We start from the raw sequence: 23,790 nt of genomic DNA on the forward strand, positions 1-23,790 counted from the left end.
GGAAGTAAAGTTTTCCACTCACTGACAGTTCAGGAATATCATATTCTTACTTTCTCTAACTGCAAACAGGTAAATAGTTTATTCTAAAGTCCATATACAGTGCTTAACAAATTTATTAGACCACCTGTCATTAAAAACGAGAAAACATAAATATTTCAAAAAATCTTTCAAAAGTTTGTTTTAAACTCAAATGTTATTGTTATTTATTTGTCAAATAACAAACTGAATTCAACGTTTTATGCCCAAATTTAAGCTGGCTCACTGGGCTTCTCTGAGAAGTCAGAAATTAATCAAGCAGAACATTCAACCACTAAAACTAATTTTTCTGTTTAGGAATGCAAGTTAATAACTATAATTTGATATCTTAATCAAGAAATAACAATGTGCTTTACTATTTTTACAGGTTTTTTTTAAAAACAGTTAGCAATTTAAAAATTCTTGGATAACAATAATTATTCTATCTTAACATTAAAAATGTCATTTTGGGTTAAAGAGCTTCTACATACTGGTGTATTAACCATTACAGGAATGTAAAAGAAGATTTTGGTAATTACTAATGCTGTTAGTTTAGGACAGCTGTGGCACAAACCGGTGGTCTAATGAATTTGTTAAGCACTGTATGTATAATATCTATTACTTTAATGGCTATGGTTTTTAGATGTGTTTGATTTGCATAAAAACTTCTGTGGGATTTCAAAGGTTAGCTAACGCTCTGACCTTCAAGTCAGTGAGGGGCAGAGTGTTCTTCAGTCTGTACTTCCCGTTCTGCTGAGGGTAGGTGTAGAGCAGCACATCGTTCATCTAACAACACACAAACCTCAGAGTTAACACTCAGAATTCAAAATGAATCTGCAGAACAGACAAGTAAATGCAGGTCAGAAGACATGCTAGAAAGATAAATAAAGTGCTCCAAATGGTCAGAATCATTCATTCATGTGTGTGCAGTAATTCTCCAGTAGGTGGCGCTCTACTACAAAGCTTGAGTTTTTTCAGTTTACACAGTTTATTTAATGGGTAAAAATCACATCACACTTTCCCTTTTTTCTCTTTTTTTGATAGGGTGTATAGTTATATGAGGAGTGGAAGAAACAACAATTAACTGATGAAAAAGGGTGTGATTATCAGAGTAACACTGCTTCAAATACAATGTCAATAGGTCTATTAAATCAGTTGACACTTCATCACTATTTTTTTTTGTTCAATCCTCATACATTTAATTTATTCCAGTGTTATTTTATGATTCCGAACTAACCTTTCATAGCACCAAAGTCACACAAAAACACAAAGAAACTCACTGATCAAGGCACACATTGAATTAATTCCATTATTAATTTGTAAGCATTTTTCAACACCTCATTTATTTTTCAATCATTTTTTGCTGATTCCACCCACTTTCCTTAAATGATAAATCTTTTGTTATGAATGTTGAATGATGAATGTTTAAGCTGTTTAAACAGCTTTAATATTCCCCACTTTCACATGCATTTTCATCACCACCACCATAATTTATATTTTAATTTTTGTTGTATACACTTTCATCATGTATACAGTTAAATCATTGTCCGCTCCAAACTAGAGCTCTCTACTGGTTAGACCACAAATGTTGAACACAAAACTAAAATTGAATAACCCATAAAAATGCAGCGATTGTTTCTTCACTTGTTTGTTTAAGCTTCACTGTGCGGAATGACGTATGTGAACAGTTTGACATGAGAAAACTGTTTTCGCATTTATCTGCTAAGAGGGGTGAGTTTCCCTGTGCAGGGGACCTATAAATTTAAAACCCCTACCTTGAATTTTTATGATGACACATGAATGAGATACTTCAGTACATAGAAAAAGTATCTACATCAAACTGGATCATTAACCTCTGTATCATATTTCCAGTGTGTTTGAGTATTTTGTTATGAGATCGGCAACTCCTGCAGACTTTTTTTATGATGCTGCCTCCAACATTAATAACAGCTGATAACACGTGACCAGCGTCTGGGTGGATAAACTGGCAGGATAAAAGTTATACAGCGATGATTGCCAACATTCCTCCAGAAGAGACATTTACGAGCTTTTTTAGTGTTGAACCCAGACCGCAAATTTCAAAAACGCCACAGGAGGGAAAAGCAAAGTGCTTTGATGATGCTCTATGGATGATTTGCGAAGGCGTTTCATTTTCTAATCTCTCTCGATTAAAACATTTCAGAGCTATCTATATGTTAGGATTTTTAGAAACCACCGTGTTTCTTCTGCCTCTTTGAATCCCTCTTTTTTATGGCCTCTTTAATGAAATAAATGACGTATTGACAGGATGGTGAAAAATGACAGAAATTACAGTGTGACTTAGTTTAGACACACATCTTTATCAGTTAGATCCCATCTCCCTACGTTCCTATGTTCTTGAGCATGATCTTAGTCAACTGGAAGCGCTGTCTTTGTTAAAAGGGACAGTTCACCCCGAATCAAAAACACATATTCTCCTCTTCCCTGCAGGTCTATTTATTATTCTAGAGATGTCTGCTTCCTCTCGAATATAATGGACCTAGATGATTTTTTGACAATAAAATAGCAGAAAAATATTTTCTTTCTGCTGAACGACAGGATTGTGCGGGGGGCAGATTTAATTCTTCCTTCTGCGCTGTGATACACTGATAGAAAGAAAATAGTTACTACTTGACTCTGCACACAACAAGGTTTGTGGATTACCTTGAGCAACGGGGTCATTATTTCTGGAAAGATACATTGTTATTTAAATTTTTAAATGTATGTTTTTGGGCACCATAAGCTGAGTGCTATTTGATTCCATCATATTTGATACGGCTCATATCTCCAATAAACTCACACCAAAACGATCTATATTTATATATATCACGACAGGTAAGATATAAAATATGTATTGTTGATTTGGGGGTGAACTTTTCCTTAAATATTTAACTGGCAGATTTAAAATAATAAAAGTTTGCAGGTGCACACAGACAAGGAGCTGGAGTTGACCTTCCCTGTGCTGTCAGTAAAGAACTGGTACAGGAAGTCAGCATTCAGAAACATCCTGCCAGGAAACTCTGCTCTTAATAGCTCAGTCTGGACACAGAAACGCAGCAGACAGAAAATGCATGACTCTACATTTCACACAGAGACATCTAGGGGACTTGGCTACATGATGAAGAAAATACAAAGATTATAAAACATCACCACTGGCATGTGTTTGTTAATTTAGAAATATGAAAAACAGGAAGCAGGATTTACCAAAAACAGATGGCGGGGCTGTCTGCTCTTCCTGCTGACCTTCATCAGGGTGCCCTCCTTCACAAAGACCTGGTTAAAAAAACGCATAGACAGAACCAAACTGAACACTTCACTAATCAACTGATCATGACACCCAGAGGGCATCTGCAATAATTAATGTTGTTTTAAAACCGGGCCGGCTGGGGATTCCCAGCTGAATGATTGTGTAAAGGGCAGCACAGGGGCGGTGCGGGGCAGACAGGGTGGGCTGGCAGACAAACAATGCTGTTATCAGAGTCATACCCTGCCAGGCTGCAGAAGGTCCCGCTGGCCACGAACACTGTACTCTATGTTGACCAGACGCAACAAGTTCTCCTGAGACACAAAGACAGAAAAGAACAAAGAGACAGGGAGAGGAAAATGAGAAAACACCAAGACAGAAATGGTGACAGAGTCCATGACCAGTTATTTAACAGTAAATCCCAAACTATTTTCATCTGCTTGGCTATTTTTTACAACTCCCTTTGTTTAAGAAATATTATCACCTGCATCAGGCAGCCATGTTCTCTTCAGAATGAGCCATATTATTTAGAAATGCCATTTTTCTGCAGCTCTAACTACAATTACTGCATCCATCAGAACACATACAGTCATGGAAAAAAATATTAGGCCACCCTTGTTTTCTTCAATTTCTTGTTCATTTTAATGCCTGGTACAACTAAACATACATCTGTTTGGACAAGGAGTACAACATAAAATGGTAAGAACAAAAATAGTTCATAAGAGTTTATATTTAAGAGCTGCTACCTAACCATTTACCATGGTTATCTTGATAATAACCAAAATCATTATCAAGATAACCATGGTAAATGGCTAGAAATCAGTTCTTAAATTAAACTCTTATGAGTTGTTTTTGTTGTGAGCATTATATTTGTCCAAACAAATGTACCTTTGGTTGAACCAGGCCTCAAAATGAACAAGAAATTGAAGAAAACAATAGTCTAATAATTTTTTCCATGACTGCATGTCTTCACTACAGTGTAGCAGCTGCAGCTATCCAAGTAAGCTTCACAAGCTGTTTACTGTGGCTCCTAGTTCTTCATACAAAGACAGAGTGAAAACTGTAACATGGAAAATACAATATATCACCATCTTTACTACTACATGTGCCTTTTCCCAATTTAAATACAGACAGAATAAATCGTTTTTAATTGCAACATATGAATAGCTTAAATGATGTAAATAATGTTTTAACCTTACCTTACAAAGTGCAAATATGAAATTATTCATTCATTAGAGCCTCTCTTTGAATCTTTAGACAACTTGCAATGAGCATTTAGATACCAAAGACACTAAATGCTTAAGTTCTGAAAGCCAAATTCTTTCCCATATTGCTTGATATACATGACTTTCTACACAGTATGAACATCAACATAAGTGTCTGTACAGAATTTTGTGCCGATCCATCTGGTAGATATTGATATTTCACTGGATAACTGAAAATTTTGACCTACTGAAGGCACTAAAGGAAAAGTCATGGTATCACCAGTAATAATGATCTATCCCCGGGGAGTCTGTACCACATTTGATGGCAATCCATCCAACAGTTATTTCCATAGAAATGTCGGGATACACTGCTCTACCCAATAACAGTTTGAAAGAAAGTTAAATTGGAAAGAAAGGTAAGTAAAATATACATTATTGTCCAAAGGGGGCAATAGTACTACACAGTTCTAATCAACTTACAATATTACATAGTCAACAAGACACAGAGGTCTCCAAAGACACAGTAATATGCAAAATACTAAATTAGGACAAAAAAACAACAACTAAAAAAACCTGTGTGCAATATTAATAATAAATGCCAAATAGCAGCCATGTTAATTGTATGCATACAAATTGTGTATTATGTATGTACATTATGTATGTATATGTCTCATTTTTTATTCTATATTTTGTTTTTTTATACCCTGTCTGTATCTTGAGCTGCTGTAACGACTACATTTCCCCACAGGGCTGATATTTATATTCTAACACTAGAAATGGGAGACAGTTTTTAGGTTTGATTACTTGTTGAAGTGAAAACACTCATATTTCTCCCTCTGTATACATTTAGTCAAACCTGTACTGTGACGCTACATTTACTCGGGAAGCACTCAACTTTCCTTCTTTAATAATCTGTTCAGGACTTTTAACTTTAGGTGGATGATATATGTACGTTTACAGAATTAGAGAAAAAACAGATCCAACCCAGATTGTTGAAAGCACTGAGCTGAGAGATTCCATAGATGCGTGTTAAGCATCTGTGTGTTGAGTACTGGCACAGGTTTAGGTCAAAATACGATGTAAATGCTTGTTTATTCAGTTCAAGAGTTATATATTCACTAGTGCTCAAAAGTTTGGGGTCACCCAAAAAATGTCTGTGCTGTTTCCATAAAAAAAACTGTTTTATTCATGATTGAGTTAAAAAAAATGAATCGGAAATATAGTTAAGACAGTGACAAGGGTAGAAATAATAATTTAAACCTATACAAATCTCCAACTTTACCTCTAGATACTCAACTAGCCTGAGGAAGGATAATTTTATTGCTTCAGCAAATCAGCACAAAACAGTTTCAGCTGTGCTAAGATAATGACAAGTGTTTTAATGACCAATCAGTCTTTCAACACTATAAACGTGGATTAATACAATGTGCCACTGAAACACAGGAGTGATGGTTGCTGACAATATAATAGACATAATAGGAAAATCAGCCGTTTTGCCACATTAACAATGTCTAGACTGTATGTCTGTTATTTTAATTGTAAAAAATTGTGCAAAATTAAGGACAATTCTAAGTGACCCTAAATTTTAGAGCGGTAGTGTATATATACATGACACTTACCCCATGTTTTAAGCTGTCATTTGCTTGATCTGCAATGTCAGACACTACAGCCACAGCAGCTGTAAAAACAAACATACAGAGAGAAATCAGGAAAGACACTACATGTAAGAAAGTGAAAAATGAATATTCATAACAGAGAAGATGTTCCTTTGTTCTTCTCTATGTAGAAAACATAAAACCTGAAGTGACAGTCTGGACAGGGGTGGCTCCCTTACTGGAGATAAGAGATATTGTCGCTGCACTGGCCATCTCATGAATTACACATTACAGTCTTCACACAGAAGAGAGCTGAAACGACTGCCTGGTGGGTTTCCACCACACACAAAAAATCTAAATTGGCTCTTTCATGGCCGTCTCTCCATACAGAATAAAAGCAAATAAATTCCCTGTAAAGACAGGACAGTAAGGCTCTCCTGAGAGTGGCTGCCTCTGTCCACGCTCGGTCTGTTTGTTTGTTTGTTTATGGTACCTTGGGTGTCTTCATATTCCTTGGAATCGGGGGAGAGGTTGTTCAGGTAATCTGTGAGAGGAAGGAGAGAAATGATTGTCTCCTGAGTCAGGAGTTCAACCACTATGAGTGAATTCATCAGAAAAGATACTTAAATCTTCTCACCTGTGAGGAGCATGCGGTACTGAGCCACACGCACAATGACCTGCAGCAGCTGATGTTTCAGAGACACTTTATCACCAGCTGGACTCTGCTGCTGAGACATATAAAACAATACAAATTCAGCACTTGCACTGTATCATTGCAGCACATTAGGGCCAGAGTTACTGTGAACTTTGGCCAAATTACATCTCAGATTATTCAAAACAGTCAAGGGGATCACGAGTGTGAAAAAAGCTTCCATAGAGAAAAAATAAAAGTTGCACTCTGAAGCAAATTAAACAGCAACACTGGAGCTTTGAGTAGAACAACCCCTCATTTTTAAAATGTGAACAAGGGCCAATAACACAGACTGCTGGTCAGCACGGCGCCTCACAGGACAAATGTGAAAAGACAGCAGTCCTGCATGTCTCTATGGATGTGTTCCAATACTTGAAAAAGATTTAGGATGTTAAAAGCAGTATGCCAGAAATACCAGGATGGTCATATTTTGTCATATTATGTCAGTATGCAGCTTCTGGTTATTCTTACTTCAAACGATCGCTCTGGATCAGTGGTGGAAAAAGTATTCAAATCCATTACCTAAGTAAAAGCCCTGCATTCAAAAGTAAAGGTACTTGTGTATATAAATTTATATACACTGTATATATATTCTTGTATTGATGCATTTATGCAAGGAGCGTTTTAACTGTCTCAAGGTAGGGCTCATTTTAACTACTAAATATACTGGTATGAGGTTTAATTTATAAAAATGTCTAATCACCTTAAATTTATCATGTTTTTTATGTTAAATCTTGACCTGAAAAGTAACTAAAGCTGGCAGCTTAATGTAGGCGAGTAAAAGTATAAAGTTATATAAAATGGAAATACTGAAGTAAAGTACAAGTACCTCAAAATTGTACTTAAGTACAGTACTTGAGTAAATGTACTTAGTTACTTTCCACCACTGCTCTGGGTGTATTATACACTGGATTCAACACCAACTCTGAGTCTTGCAGGCAATTTTTCCGAGTAGCCTCTTACAGTTGAGCAACAAAAAAATCCCCTGCTGCTCAAAAAGCACTTTCTCCATAAACCACAATAATTAAAGAAACCATTGGTGGGGACACCTCCCACGGCAAAGTCAATTATGACTCTTTCTATTATGAAGTTTTGATCCACAGTGGTTTGATACATGTGAAATTTTACTTGGGGTAAAAAAAAAGTGATATACATTTTTTGTGATGTAATAGCGATGTAAAGTCTACGACAGGGCCAGCAGGAAAACGGACTGCAAATGTTAAGTGTGCAGCATAAAGTGGAATAAACCTGGAAGCCAGAAAAAGCAAATCCCATATATAACATCTCAAAATGATAATCAGTGGAACTCATAATGATGAAAGACAGCAGAGAGAAAACAGCTTACTGCATGGACATCAATACACAAAGTGCTGAGGAGAATCAGTGGACTTTTAAACGTGGGTGCTCTTAAATCAGACAGAGAAAACTGCCCTGCTCTGCAAAGACTTTCTGCCAAGTCTCCTCGGTGGTCTATAAAATGGAAGGAAAATATTGAAAACTCCTTTGTCCATGGCTGTGTAATATCTGATTATAAATTAAAGAGTGGATGGTGAACAGATGCTGCAGCCTCCCTGTTGAACTGTCGAGCCTTCTATCGTATATCCTGTTTCCTTTTTAATATGTTTCACACTTTAAACTTAATAATCAACTTAATAGCTTCTATGGCTGACTGGTTTTAAAAACAGCCTTGTGTGTGTCCATTTAATTGAGACTAATTATAACAGCTCACTAGAGTGCATTCTTTGGATATGTTGGGAAATGCAACCTACATAAATTTTAAGATCGCTCTGTTTTTAAAAGAAACGATCAGCAGTTAATTGTTGTTGTGAGCTGCTCAAACCAAACATATTATTTCTTAACACCTGAACATGCGGGTTGTATTTTTCCTTTGGGTGCCATGACGGTTACTTTTAACAGCCAAGAACACAGTGTTGCTTTAAATTAAATCACTACTTTTATTCACTTAGCTGTCTGCCTTTTGCTTTTAGTCACACGGATTCTCTTCTCTCTCACACACGCACAGGCCGGAGCTGCATACTTAACCATCACCATCTCTGCTCCCACGAGACACACACTGTCACTGTACACTAACACACACACACACACACACACACACACACACTGAACTCTGCTGATAAGAGATAATGTTGCGGAGATAAGTGAGGCTCTTGATAACTATCAAATATATGAAGTTTAAAGCAAAGTTTAGCTGTTATTTTTAATCAAACCATCTGTAATATTTCACCACCTCATAAAGTGTTCTCTATTAAAATCTTTAATTATGCCAAATGTTCCCAGTTGACCTGTTTTCTTGTTGTTTACGCATTAGAGCAATGCGCAAAAGTGCTGTATTTCCGGAAATCTGCATAGCCCAGCATTAATTAAATGATAAAAACCAATAAGACAACACTCTACCTACATAAGTTTTAACTTGTGTTAAATAACGACATTCATTATATTTGCATTGGGGTTGGGGCTGTGGACAAAGTATGTGATGAAATTCAGGTTAAAATGTGAAGTATTAAATAAGTTATGTGATTAAAATGGAAGTTAAAATGTTATATATTATTTTAGTGGGTTGAAAGCACAGTTAATAATGTGGAGTATTTATTTAAACTATTCAAGCTAAAAGTAATTTGATAAAGAATGATGTGAGCATTTACAGGAGTTAAAAGCTGCTAAGGTTAAAATCATCATTAGACAGCGCTTTAAAATGTATTTAATTCATTTCGGGTGCTCTAAATATGGGTATTTTCCACTTATTTTCAAGATTACTTTCTGGTTCTTTAAAAATGTAGTATTTGATTTTGGGTTATGTTGATTGTGGCTTATTGACAGATTATGGTTTCTTGGGTTACATTTTTCTTGACCTTCTATTTGTGTTTGTGTTTTGTGTTTTTCACCTCTAATTGGCTTTGGCAACTTTCAAAATAAAAGAGAGAAAAGAAAGAAAGCTGAATCTTGGTCATTGATTGAATTGCAGTCAAATCTTCTGAAGCAAGCTGCCTTTTCAAGTAGGGGAAGCTGCAGTTTAAACCTCACAATAATGAGGGCCACCTGACAGTCAGTTATAGTGCATGTTTTCCCGTCAGCACATCAGACGGCATTGAGTCCTCGGAGAGATCTATGCATATCGTGTTATGCGTGTTTGTTACATTTATGCTTTTAAATGTTGATTTTTATGGATTGTATTCAAATCAAATCAATCAAGATTACTTTATTTATCCCAGAGGGGAAATTCCGTCCTGCAACGGAGAGAGAGGAGCCGTCTACTGCTGTTTTTTTGGTCCATAAAGGTTTTGTGTAGCGGATGATCCGGGTATTTCAAGATGGCCTCAAACATCTTGACAGGTCATCTCTCCACCACCTCCTCCAGTGTGTCCAACCTGGCTCCAACCACAGAACCAGCTCTTTAGAGTGTGTTTAACCGCCTTGCAGCTCTGTCTGATGCTGCCTCCCCAGCAGACTGCAGCATAAAACAACACACTACCATCACAGACTGATGAAACATCTGCAGCATCTTACTACAGATGTCAAAAGATCTGAGCTTCCTTAAGAAAAAGATGTTATGTGATGCATTACATGGTTTGTGTCTAGACCTAGAAATGCCTGTCTGACCTCAAACTGGTGAACAACGGCTGCAAAGGCCGGTGAAGTTCGGCAGCTGTCGTCCAGCAGATTCATACTTCGATCGTAGTGGCCAATATAAGTGGTGAAAACCAGGAACTCTGCTTTTCTGGATAGAAAGATGTCTGCAATCCTCTGACTCTCATCCCTGAATGATAAAGACACAAATGTGAGAGTGTGAAAGGTAATTTCTTTTTAGTTACAGCATATGTGTGTGCATCTCAGTATCAACAGCATTGGACACTGTCTCACCAGTTCCGGATTCGATTCTCCAGCTCGGTGAGAATTCGGCGGTGCAGGGTGTACACATCAGGCAGCTCGTTGAGAATCTCTCGAAGTCTGTCTTCATCCAACACGGGTTCCCCCTCGTCCCCGACTGCTGCCGCCACCGCTTCCCGGAAGTCCTGGCACACATGCAAGTGTAGAGGAACAGTTATTTTACACCGTTTGTGTTAAAAATATTACTAATCTTACAGTTTCACTAAAGTTTACATTCCTCCTGTGTTTTTCTTCCCTTCTTCAACAATACTGTAACAAGATAATATCTGACATCAGGAGGTACATGAGTTATTGTATAAAAAATCTCATCATTGATAAGAACACTGAAGCCGTGACAGTCACGAGATTAATCTAGCAAAAGGAAGGGAGAGGGCGGCATTTGTTTTTCACGTGTAGTGTGCAGCTTTTAGGTGTGAATGTGACTGAGTGTCGAGCAAATGTTTCCTAGAAATGATTATCTGTGCTCTGTGAATCTACTCTGGTTAATGCAGCTGCAATGAAATGGTTGTTAAACAGTCTTAATTTAATACTGATGCCTCTATATGACTTAAATAAGCAAATGACAACATTAGCAAGAAAATTGGCAATTTCTAGCGTTATTCTTAATGCCTGTCCCCGGGCCTGATTACCTGTAAATTCACACAAAACAATTTACAGCAGGCGGACTGAAGAGCCTATGTTTATATTTTCCCAGGCAAAGTTACTGGGGCAAGAATAGCAAAGAGAACAGAAAGGAATCAACTGAAAAAACAAAAAAAAAGTTAAAAGGGACAACCTTAGTCGGTCATTCACCAGACCCTAGTTGTAGATTGGTACATAATGTGTCTATTTGTGAGACATATTACAGTTATTAATCTTGTGTAGCCAAAAATACATACTTCACCTCACTGCTATGCTTAAAAAAACAGAATTCCAAATTAGTTGCTTCTTTCTTTAATTCACTTTAAAAAACAATTGCATGTGGTACCCAGATTTTAAGGTCACGAGGCTATGGTGGATGGAAACACCACTTTTGTTGCTTTGCTGCCAAAATCAACACAAAATAACTTCCTTTAAAAGAACTGACAAAAATATATATAGCTTTAGTAAAATTTAAGTCACACAGAGCTCAGACAGCCCACCCTAGCCAAATGTAGAAACTTCTATAAGTCCCTCACACAGAGAATATCTAGATGAATGATAATTATATTTCTATTGTAAAGAACATAGATGCATCACTTACCTCCTGGAGGAGCTTGAGGGTTTTCACGTGTCTGTGGACAGAGAAATAAAAACACAATCAAACAGGGAACCTGGTTAGTTTTGACGGATTAGCTGCGATGTTTGATAAGGCAAATTAATCGACATTTAACTTACAATCTCTCCGTGTCCACCAGCTCTTTTGCAACGTAAAAGGCTCTGGATCGGCCATCAGGCTGCAAACAATCATATTATTTACTTGTAATAAGCCCGGGGTTCGTAAGAGCTGAAGCATTTTGGCACAAGTTCAATAAATATAGCTGCCCCCCCCCCCTCCACATCGTCTCTACGCAGCAATCAAATTCTAAATAATGAGGACAGCCTTGTAGTAGCCCATTAACCTCCATTAACCCGCATTAAAATCCTGGCTTGTGAGGGCAATTTTGCAATTGCCCAAGGTGAAAAACAGTTCACTTTGTTTTAGTTGTTCTGTTTTTTCTTCAAACATATCATCATTTCTGCCCACCATTTGGAAAAAGGTGACACAAAAACAAATCCATTGACTTTAAATGAAGTCTTGGGTGAAAACAGGAAACTGACATTATCAATTGATTCATGAATAATAAACTACCATTTTTTTCCAATTCCATACAGATATCTAAAATGATAAAACATGCCGTAGTAATAATAATTATTTCCACCTTGACACAAATTCAACACACATTAGTCAGAACTAACCTGTTTATCATAAATGCTATCTGCACCTCCGTCTTCCTCCTCAGAGGTGCGTCCTTGGTCTTCCTCACCCGCTGTCTCTCCGTCACAGACTGAGATGTTCTGTGGAGCAACAGCCAGCGAACACACATTGTAGGCTTCGGTGTAGGCACTGGTGAGAAAGAAGGGTTGCTATGGTTATATATAGCAGACATACAACAAATACATACAGTAAGTAAACAGTAAAGTAATTAACCCTGTTATGTTCGTTTCTCACGAACAGTATTATGTTTAATTATCCAAAAGTGTCAGAAACCAAAAAATCCCCAAAAACATGGTTTATATTTCATGATTAACTCCATTACTAACCATATCAATCACAGTGCAATGGTGTTCTTTACCTCTCACAGATCATGGTTCAATGAAGATAATTCACTTGTTTTTTTTTATACAAAATGCATGTTAAAACCTTTTTTATGTACATTTGAAAGATCTACATATAAAATGCAGTAGTTTTACATTACATGAAAATTTTATTTAACATGTTTTTTCTTTTATGTTATGTTGATAAATGAACACTAGTCATCTCAGTATCTATGTAATATAAACATGCAAATATGTGAAATGAACTGTTTTCATTGCATATGTTGGTTACACTTATTAAGCCAAGAAAAAAACTTTTAACAATTTTTTTTAGATTTTTAAACTTTGAAATGGGTCAATTTCACCTGCAACATAACAGGGGGGTTAACTGATTAGCATCAAGTTGCAAACCACTCAGTTGCATCGAGTCAGAGATTAGAAACCCCTGATTGTGTACAAGACACATTGTGTACATGAATATCCGAATCCCAAAATTAAAGCCCGATACCTTTGCAACAAATGAATATCCAAATAGTTGAATATTCAAATCCAGCCCTTATACTTTCACAGTCTTTCACAGCCCCTTGACCTGCTCTATAATTTAAAAAATCTCACTTTTTACAATATGTGACCTTCATTCATCTTGTGACCCCTTTGCTGGGTGCTGACTGCCAGGTTGGGAACCACCAGTAACTGTTTGACTCAATGGTTTTATTACATAAACTGTGCTTTGTCCTCATTCATGTGAGAATAAAGCAGATGAATTTCATTCAGCCACCCAAGCCATCTTTATGGTACGTTTGGTCCTCTACACTGAAATATCGCTATAATAAACATATTCAGTGTTAGAAGAAAATGTGAATAGATAAAACATTTCCGGTGTAGAGAAGCCAATAAACTGATCCTGAAAAGCCCGCGGTGACAACAGTACCCAACCAGGGACGCATGTCTGAATTTTATGCTATGATGTTCTCTTCTGCAGGGAGCCCAAATGAATATGCTAATGGCTGCGGCTCAGTGGGGAGAGTAAGCTATGCAAATAAAAACACCTCCTTAAGTTACAGTAGTGATGTAGTAGTCCTCTATGTGACCAACCGCCCCACCAATGCTCCTACCATGTTTCACTCCAAGCACCGGTGGATTTAGTCCCACTGAGATGCAAATTAGCTACGTATGAAGAACATATGTGAGCCGTTCAGATCTCTGCATCACACACATTAGAGCTGCATGGCCCATTACTGCTCACTGGATCAAACTTCAGATGAGACACCGGGGGGGTGTTTGAACTACATGCACGGTTTCTATATTAGGCTTTTATATCAGCCCCACAGAAACTGCCTCTGTCACTTCTCACAGGCCTGCTCTGTTGTATCAAGGCTCAAGGCGAAATCTATAGAGATAAATTACAGAAGGAGATAAAAAAAAATATCCATTTTCATTTTGCCTCAGGTTCATTGGTGAGCCTATTTGTTCCAGTGATAGCAGTGATGGAGCAAATGATCTCCCAAGTATGATGTGTTAATGTTGCCCCTCCAGGCCACTGCAAATCTAACCGCTGTCCGTCCGGATATTACTTTGCTGTGATTACAGACGCTGTGTTCACTGGAAGCTCAAAGTGTGGAAAATTATAGTTTTTGTTTAGTGTTAGCACAGAAAGCTCAGGTTCTTGCAAAAAGGCATGTAGCTTTTGCAGTTGTGCATTCTTTTATTGGGAAAGCAATGATATAAAAGAGGAGCAGGTGCTTAATGAGGCACCCAATCCAAACTTTGAAGTCTTACCTGCCCTAATTTGCATTAACAGTAGTGTGGGATAACAAGTTTCATTTACAATTTAATTTCAGATTTGATTTACTCAGGGTCATAGTTGCATGATATACAGTACATGCAAAATATGCAACTTAAGTGCAAGATAACTAGTAAAGATAAGTAAGATAAGTAGGACATTCTTCAAGATGGCAGCTAATTTACATATACAGCAACTTTTGAGTTATCTGATTCTAATAACAAAATTGTTTTTAGCAATCCATTAATAATTCAGCAGAGGAAGTTCAGTTACTTTTAGCTCTACTAATGCGACTATGCCTCCTAATCTACAGCTATTTAAGGCACATGCACAGCCAAAAGCTTTTAACAACTAAAGACAAATATCTCAAATCTGAATACTACAGTAAAAGATTTTTAACACCATTTTAAACATTAATAGTTAGTTATCCATAGTCAGTGGACATGGGCAGTCCGTGGCCTAGATCCGGTTCGAATCCCGGTACTGACAGGTCTAGGACTGAAGTGCCCTTGAGCAAGGCACCTAACTCCCATGCACAGCTCTCCGGGCGCAGTAATGTGCTACCCACTGCTCCTTGCATGGTGTGTTCACTTGTGTGTAAAAAAAAAAAGGATGGGTTAAATGCAGAGGTTGAATTTCCCCATTGTGGGATTAATAAAGTAATTAATCTTAATCTTAGTCAAAAAATAAGTGTATTACACTGTATAATACCCATAGGTACCCATTGTTTTGTGAACTATGGTTTTGAAGTCCAGAGTGTAGTGTTTTGGCTGTAGCCATTTTGGCTTTTTGGAACAGGAAGTGACCTTATTTTGAAGACAGGGTGGAGGATGCTTAGTTATCAGCCAGCACTGGCGTTTGTCAGCCAGCTTGGTTAGCAAGGTGCATCCATAAATCAAAATAAACAGCCAAACGTTGAAAAAGAAATTTTTAGGTGACAATGTTACAATTAACTTGAAGTGAAAATACACTGTGAATGAGTCAAAGATTAAAACATGCAGTGCATTGTGGTAGTTCCGCCCGAAAGCTATATTGTCTGTTTTACTGTAAATAGGACTTTATTTTACTTAATGAATGTTAGGCTGTATTGAAGAACACTTGAAATTAGTAATATGAGACCATAAACTCATTAGGAAAATGTTTATTATTATTATTAATAATAATAATAATAATAATAATAATAATAATAATAATAATAATAATAATAATAATTATAATAATTATAATAATAATAATAATAATAATAATAATAAATCAAGTGAGAAATAGGGTCATTTTCTCATTGACTTCTATACAATCTGACATATTTTGTTTATTGCAACCAGTCAGACCCTGAGACGAAGTCCATGTTAAAGTGTACAATAAAAAACATGTTAAACACTTCTGAACATTAAAAAGAAGAGGAGAGAATGAAGATGTTGTAATTACTGTATATATCAATGTGTATTGTGTCGGTTTGAGTCCCTTAGAGAGCTCAAATGATTAACTTTTATTATCAAACTAAAAGGCTGCTTTTGTTGTACAGTATTTCTTGCACACACAACCACAACGATGATGAGAGGGAAGCACTGCAGTGAACAACTGCTGACTACAGAACATACTGAGATTTTATCTCAGCCTGTTGTTCCTGACTGGCTCGAGAAGAGCAATGACTCCAAAATGCTCTGACTATTAATCATCCTGAGCGGCCTGTATGATATGGGCACAGCCAACAGGAATGCAGGGGGGATGGGTTAATGTCAGCGCAGCATGGCTGATCATACCAACAAATAACTCCACAGCAGGGAGGCGAGAGGCTCTTCCTCCACCATCAACACATGGGGCTGTTTTTACACCTAAAAAGATGATTTATGAATGAAAGCGGCCTGTTTTAGATCTGAAGAGACCACCCCCACCTCCGACACCACCTCCAGCGTATCCTTCCCTACCACCCAACAAGCCCCGACAACACACAGCTGAGGCTTAGTCTGTAAAGCATGAGGGAAGCTGCTGCTCTGACCTCCCGACCACTGATCACCACTTCCATGTCTGCTGTGATCGCAGCGTCAGGGGATTCAACATAATAAATAGTTATAAATCCTCCTCCCCAGGGGCATTGTTAAACCCACACAGTGGCCGAGCAGTAATAAAAAAGACTTGTGCTCAGTGTAAAAGATGGCAAGGACCGCAAATATTATGTCCAGTCGCATCAATCTACATTAACACACGCTTTGTTCACACACAAGTTTTAGTCAGGCGGCACGGCCCTATAGAAGGCAATGAAATATCTCAACAACTATTGGATGGATTGCCATGAAAGTTTTGTACAGACAATCATGTGCCCCAGAGGATGAATCCCAAAGATGATGATTCCTCTGCTTTTCTCTAGCACCATCATCAAATCAAAATTTAAATTTGTTCACTTCTTTGGTTTATGATGAAATACCTGCAAATGTTAGCACGCTTACACAATAAACTAACTCACACCTCTGCCTAACGTACTGTGTGAGTGTTATGAGTGATCGAAAAATTGCTCAGATATTATACGTGATGTTGCAGTGTGATGAAGGGATGAGTTGTTTTTTTCTGTTATGAAAATCCTCTCTGCAAATAAGTGTGTAAGTAGGCTTGTCACGATAACACATTTTTTAGGATGATATATTTTCCCAGAAACTATCACGATGAACGATAGTATTGTTGTATCGATGTTGTTTTAGTTTTATAATGAAATTAGAGCATAATAAGTACATCCTTTTCCACAGCAATGCAGTTTTTAATCTCAAGAATATTAAACATTGGAATTGAAATGTGGAAAAGAAATAATATCCTAGATAAATAAAACAAATAAATAAACTACAACCAAAACAAATAAAATAGACTTTCAGGCTCTGTTAACAAAAAATTGCAATGAGATAATCATTATGTTATATTATATTAAGATAACATATACACAGCTGGAATGGCTACTTGGGAGATATCGTTTTTTTTTCCCGGCAATTTGTACTGCTTGTCAAACATTTGCACAATACTTTAAACACAACACAAAAAAGCACAAAAAGTCAGGCATGTAAACAAAAATATATTGAGTTCATCAAAAAACTATCGTGTCCATTTTTATATATCGAAAAATAAGTCGATATAGTAATTATCGTGACAGGCCTATGTAAAAGTTATCTATTCATAACTAACATAATTTTCTTAAGTTTCTATAAGTACTAGACTACAACAATTATGTTTTTGTCAACTTAAAAGATATTAATTAACTTTCCGTTACAGGATTTTTACCAATGAAAACAGATTGAGATGGAGCATGTGCGCCAAACTTTGCAAAAATAGCGTCCAGGTGGAGCGAACTAAAGGCTGAGTACTATCAAATAAAGGCAAAAAGACCCCCAAAACACTGAGCGTGGGTGAGAGTTCTTTCAGAGAAGCAATGCCGCTTTGCAAGTTCACTGATGCACAGAGCAGGCTACAATAGGACATTTTCATTGGGAAAAACTGAAACAATATGATGTTGATCCATTTGCGTCTAGTCAGGAAGAGGTGTGAAAGGAATAAACATTAAAACTGTGCAACATCATGTTAGCGTTTAGCTTTACTATACCATCACAGAGCTGCTAGCATGGTGTACGTACCTTTCTGTTTCCTGTTCAGTTGACTGAGTTTTATTCTTGAACCCGGGGAGGCTGCTCATGTCTACATAACCATCGGTGTCGTTGGCAGAGGACAGCATCCGACTGGGACGGTCAAAGAACTCTGTGTAGGGCACCTGCCGGACAGGCCTCCTCTGTGGGACCTGAAGGTTCTCGTAATCCGAGCTGATGGCGGGAACATTCTCGTAGTCTGAGGTATCTGTGTTGGGGAAGGAGATGGAGCGAGGCTTGGTCATAGGCAGAGGTGTGAAAGGCACACGGGAGCGGTCCTCAAAGGACTCCACCCGGATGACGCTGCGGTTAAGAAAAGCCACGGAGTTCCCTTTTCTTTTGCTTTCCTGGTAGAGCAAGAAGGCAGAGGCTGGCTCGGATGAACCGTGGGGTTTACTAGCAGAGCGTGAGTGGAGCTGTGGAGAGCTACTGATGCTGCGTCTATCTAGATCCAGCAGTCTGCTGGGTGTGTGGTGGCTGGACTCTGCTGAGGGCTTAAACAAGGATGGGTTGACATCAACCACAGGTTTGCTCTCCGTTTTCCGCCTAAATTTTAGCATCAGGAAACGCTTAATGGAGGATTTCTTTTTTCTGTTTTTCTCTGCTGAGTCTACTTCGGTGAAAAGCGAGGGGGAACTCTTTGTGATGGGCCTCTTGGTGATGTAGGCCAGCTGAAACGGAGGAGGGATATCCACCACGGATGTCGGAGTGGACAAGCCGCTGGAGGACAGAGGCGAGCACCGTGAGAAGCTTCCAGATGAACAAATGGCTCCTCCCTGTCTTGGTGATCCATCCCTGTAGCTGTAGACACCCAGAGGCATGTCCTGTCCCTCCATGGAGAGCGAGCGCGGGTACAGAGCCAAATAATTGGGTTTGCTGTAGGTCTTGTGCCGCGTTGAGTTCAACATGGGGCTGCTGCTCAGTGCAGGTTGTCCAAATCCACTCATGTAGGGCTTCTGAACAAACTCAGCCAGGTTATTATTAATGCGTTGAGACATTGAGCAGGAGCGCACCTCTGCTGTCATCTTATGGAAAGGAAAAACATTTACGCCCTCTGAGCTGTGCCCTGGATCCTCGTAGACATGCTCATCACTGATGTCCTGCTCCGTGTCGGTGGTGTCGTCCAGAAACGGCACTATGTGACCCTCCAGGTCTTCTTCAAAGACATCGGAGTCACTCGGGGAAAGCAGCTGGCTCTCCGAGAGAGAAGACGTCAGCGAGGTGTCGGTGTCCGTTGGCACTGAGATGGACACCAGCCTGAACCTCGGCTGGCAATCCACATGATCGAGAAAGGCCTCAGCTGTCCGAACTGTGGGTTCTTCAGTCCTTTTCTGATATGTCCTCCCCTTGTTTTCATCGATGTTGTAGCTGCTGAGCTCAAGACTTCTGCCAACCTCCACGTAATTCTCAGAGAGCATACACTGTGTTTGTCCTTTTTCTGCTGTTTCCTCATATGTCTCAGCTGATATTCCACTGCTGTTTTCAGATGAAAGTGGATTCTGTGTTACTCCATTAATTTTGTTATTCCTTGGCATCATCTCTCTGTTAATAATATCCTCTGAAGAGACATAATAAGGCTCATGAGTTGGATCATCCTCAACAGGAACATGTTTCTTAGTTTCATCAAAGATCTGCTTCTGGTCTTCAGGGATAAAGTCATGAAAGCAAATGTTCTGTAGGTTTTTGTCCTTTTCCTGTATTGTATGGCCACATCGAAACTTTAGGATGTCACAAGTGATGTTACAATCACTTTCCTCCTCTTTCTCCTCTCCATTTGTTTGAAAAACTTGTTCATCAGTGTCCTTCTTGTTTGCATTGCTGAGGAGAGGTTCGTCTGTGAGGGACTCCGTTAAATCGTCTGCTGTTTCGTCCTCCCTGAACTGCAGCTTCTCCTGTCTCTCCCTCAGGTCATGATTTTCAGCAGAGCAGCAGCCGGCCTCCTCATCAATGCTATTAACAGAAATGTCTCCCATTGAGAGGCCGTCTGTGTCGGCCAGCGCCTCCCCTGCGTCACATCCTTCGGCGTCCATGTCCTCCGTCACATCCGTGTCAATCATCTCCACCACGTCCTCGGAGTCAGCTGTGAGTCCAGCATCACTGACCCAAAGTGTTTCCAGGGAGTCCACCTCCTCTGTTAGTGCGCTGTCAGTTAACCTCCAGTCCTCGTCCATCTTCTGAATCATGTCTTCTTCCTCTTCCTTTTCCTCCTCCGCCCCCTGAACATCTCTTTCTGGTAATTTGAGGATGTAGGCGTTAAATTGTTTCTCTGCTGGCGACCTGTCCACAGCCGCTTTGTCTAGACCGTTCTCATGCTCCTCATCGACCTCGCCATCTGAACTCAGCGAGCCGCCATTGATGCATCCTCCCTGGTTGCCGTTAAGCTCCGGTGGTGCAACTTTAGGTTTTGGGGCGATAGAAGGTTTGGGACCCCTGGCTGCAGACATGAGAGGGGAGGGCAGCCTCAGGCTGGCGTGACAAACAAATCTTGGCTTTGGAGCAACAGAAGGCTTGGTGCAGTCTGAAAGAACAACAGGAAAAGGAAACTGTAAGATTACGCGCTTTAAAATAGCATACAGGTCATTTGTATTGTGTCCCTGTGACCTAAAACTGCTCAAAGACTCAAACTTCATACATAATCAACTGTAACAATCTGTTAAATAGTCATATTTAGATTGTTTTGATTATATTAATATTGATTATATTGACATGTAGTCGCAGTTTGAGCATTTCCCACGCAACATGTAAACATATTTGTTACAGAAGTACCTGTCAAGTCAGCTAGTAGCTTTTTCCCATAGAAAGAGCTATCCAAACTAATAATTTGCTAAATCTGATAAAATAATAAAACGACATAATGACTTAAAAAGGAGTAATGTTTGCTTCAACATCCTTTGAGAAAGAATACAAAAAAATCTCAGGGATTTCCCTGACTCACTTCCTGTGATTCAAGAGAAACCCCTCTCAGGCTGCCTTTTTATTGCTCTGAGAAAATATACTTCATATACAGAAAATAAAAAAACACATTTAATTCACGTATATTTTATATGTTTAACTCTTGAACAACATGATCACTTTCAGAGAAGCACCTGGAGGACCTAATGAGAATAATACACCAATTTTCTTGAAAATAATAATGTATCTAGCCTACACATAAAACGTTTAAAAAAGCATACTTTAAATATATTTGTATTAATTGTATAATGAGTATTAGACCTGTGGATGACTGCAAAGTTTGCTAGAGTATTTTCCTTTCCTTTTTTTAGTACGTAATTTACACCCAATTTAGTTTCACTGAAGCCAGATCACGTTGAAAGCTCTTACAGACATTAAACGATTAAACGATCCTCTGCTCTGAAATCAAGAAAAACTGCGTTAAAAACACTTCCTGTCGCTCAGGCTGGATTCACCATCTATTCATGGGAATGTACAAAAAGTCAAACATAAAAATAAATAATGAACAATTAAAACGCCATTTCCTCCATATGCTTCATACACAGTTGCTCAAAATGAACTAAATCTCCAGCACATAGTAGATAAAGGTTTTGGTCATTTCAAATCTCACCTGTGTTCATTTTTGCGAAGCGACCATCTCCAACATCTCGTCCACAAAAACAGCTTCGGTACACAAAATGTTAAATAACGTGTAAAAACGGAGCCAAACGGAGCCAAACTAAGCCAAAGTGTGCAAACACAGAGAGTGGAGATTGTGACTGAACAGCAGCTCTGTCTAATCTTCCTCTGAGAGGGAAAACGCTGCTCAGCTGCTCGCTTGTGCGTCCTACAGAGCGCTGGACGCGACTGGAAACCAAATGGAGGGAAAAAAGCAGCTCGATTTGCTCAGCGCAGCCCAGGATCCCTGTTAGAGCAGCAGCAGGTCCAGTCAAGTGTTAAAATGTTCACATCAGCCTACAATTGAAGGATTAGTATTTTAATATATGCCACTATTTGGTACAGCAACACGGGGAATGGTGAGATGTTGATGTCATATGCATATATATGCACTATAATTGCTTTATTACTGGTAGATTAATCATTTACTTTTTCTTTATGGATTGATCATAAATCTTTAATAAGAACAGCTTTTGGCTTGACAGACTACCAACATTTATAAATGCAGACTTTATGGATTAAACATTATTTATTAAAGATACAATGTGTAAGATTTGGCCAGAATTTTAGTTAAAACATCTAAAATAAATAAATAAATAATAACATTATGAACAGAGTGGGAAGAAGTAACAGCTTTGACATTATATTGAAGATGTATCTGTGTTACGGAAGAGGATTAGGGTAGGAAAAAAAATCATTATGCACTTTGAGAAAAAAAGTTTAATTTTAGAGAATAAAGTCAACATTTTTCGAGTTTGGTAAAGTAGACTGCAAGCTACAACCTGATTTATCTCAATTCATCTAATATATGTCTTTAAAAATCACCTAAATTACATAAAAGCAGATTTTCACAACAATAGTTGTAGTAACCTTCTACCAAGAAGAGCTCATTAATGGCAGGAGGATTTTAGTACTACTTCACCCTTAAATATTGTGGCTATTGCTCATTTTATGACATTGATGAAAATCATGTTGTATCTTGCAGTCTACCTAACGCGCCGGATAGACGTGCCATTTAGGGCTTAGTAATCATGTTTTAGGTATAACCAGTTAGTGGCACAGTGAACATGAAGATGGCTGAAGCTCTTAACCACTAGCCAAGAGAACTGGAGACAGCTCTTGGCAGGTAGAGGGATGAGGTTTGATGCTGAACTTGCAAAGTTTCTTCAAGAGTGAAAGTAATGACAAGATAAACTGGAAAACATTCCAAAATGGCATTGATGCATGGTTTTGATGTGACTGTTTTCATGCTAAAACTAAGCTAAAAAAAAGCCATAAAATAAAGTATAGGCTAACAGAACACATGAAGATTGTAAGACGGCTCAAAGAGTTTCAGCAGTTTGGTTGAATTTTGCGGATTCTTCACAGGCATTTAGTTAGTGTCTTTATGGTAAATGGTAAATGGACTGCACTTAAATAGCGATTTTATCCAAAGCGCTTTACACTACAGACTGCGCTCATTCACCCGCTCACACACACATTCATACTGGTGGCCAAGGATACTTCGACATCTAGGCTGCCACGGTCAAGGATCAAACCACCAACCTTCTGATCAGTGGGCGACCGCTCTACCAACTTTAGACTGTATGGACCCAGTAACAGACCAACTGAAATAAAGGAGTAAAGAGAGGTGTACAACAATGAACAGACGTCAGATGCTTCCTCCTATTTGTTTCGAGCATGTGACCGAGCATTACACCTAAAACATTTATATTAGCACTTTCAATGGCTCATTAAAGAGTGAAAAAAAAAGTTTTGATGAATTACCAACTTTAATTACTTCAGTTTTAGGAAATAGGATGTATAAACATATAAAGTTGTTCTCACTAATGTCTTAAAAATGAT

The 23,790-nt window shown here is 38.4% G+C and overlaps 1 protein-coding gene across 3 annotated transcripts in view; it reads right to left on the reverse strand.

The window, feature by feature from the left end:
* The window catches only part of LOC131969001 (FYVE, RhoGEF and PH domain-containing protein 5-like), a 28,222-nt gene extending 6,081 nt beyond the window's left edge, over window positions 1-22,141 (reverse strand). For 2 of the 3 annotated variants that reach the window (XM_059330106.1, XM_059330104.1), the window contains exons 1-13: window positions 21,899-22,141; window positions 18,328-20,854; window positions 12,592-12,739; window positions 12,031-12,089; window positions 11,897-11,927; window positions 10,648-10,799; window positions 10,387-10,543; window positions 6,715-6,805; window positions 6,571-6,621; window positions 6,102-6,160; window positions 3,520-3,591; window positions 3,238-3,306; window positions 718-801 (exon numbers count right to left, since the gene is read on the reverse strand). In XM_059330106.1, coding sequence (XP_059186089.1) covers window positions 718-801; window positions 3,238-3,306; window positions 3,520-3,591; window positions 6,102-6,160; window positions 6,571-6,621; window positions 6,715-6,805; window positions 10,387-10,543; window positions 10,648-10,799; window positions 11,897-11,927; window positions 12,031-12,089; window positions 12,592-12,739; window positions 18,328-20,854; window positions 21,899-21,908 — 3,510 coding nt within the window. In that variant the 5' untranslated portion in view covers window positions 21,909-22,141. The remainder of the gene's footprint in view (window positions 1-717; window positions 802-3,237; window positions 3,307-3,519; window positions 3,592-6,101; window positions 6,161-6,570; window positions 6,622-6,714; window positions 6,806-10,386; window positions 10,544-10,647; window positions 10,800-11,896; window positions 11,928-12,030; window positions 12,090-12,591; window positions 12,740-18,327; window positions 20,855-21,898) is intronic. The other variant, XM_059330105.1, reaches the window with a different exon arrangement.
* Window positions 22,142-23,790: the final 1,649 nt, after the last annotated feature.

Source organism: Centropristis striata, chromosome 3, assembly GCF_030273125.1.
Source record: "Centropristis striata isolate RG_2023a ecotype Rhode Island chromosome 3, C.striata_1.0, whole genome shotgun sequence".
Classification (NCBI taxonomy): Eukaryota; Metazoa; Chordata; class Actinopteri; order Perciformes; family Serranidae; genus Centropristis; species Centropristis striata.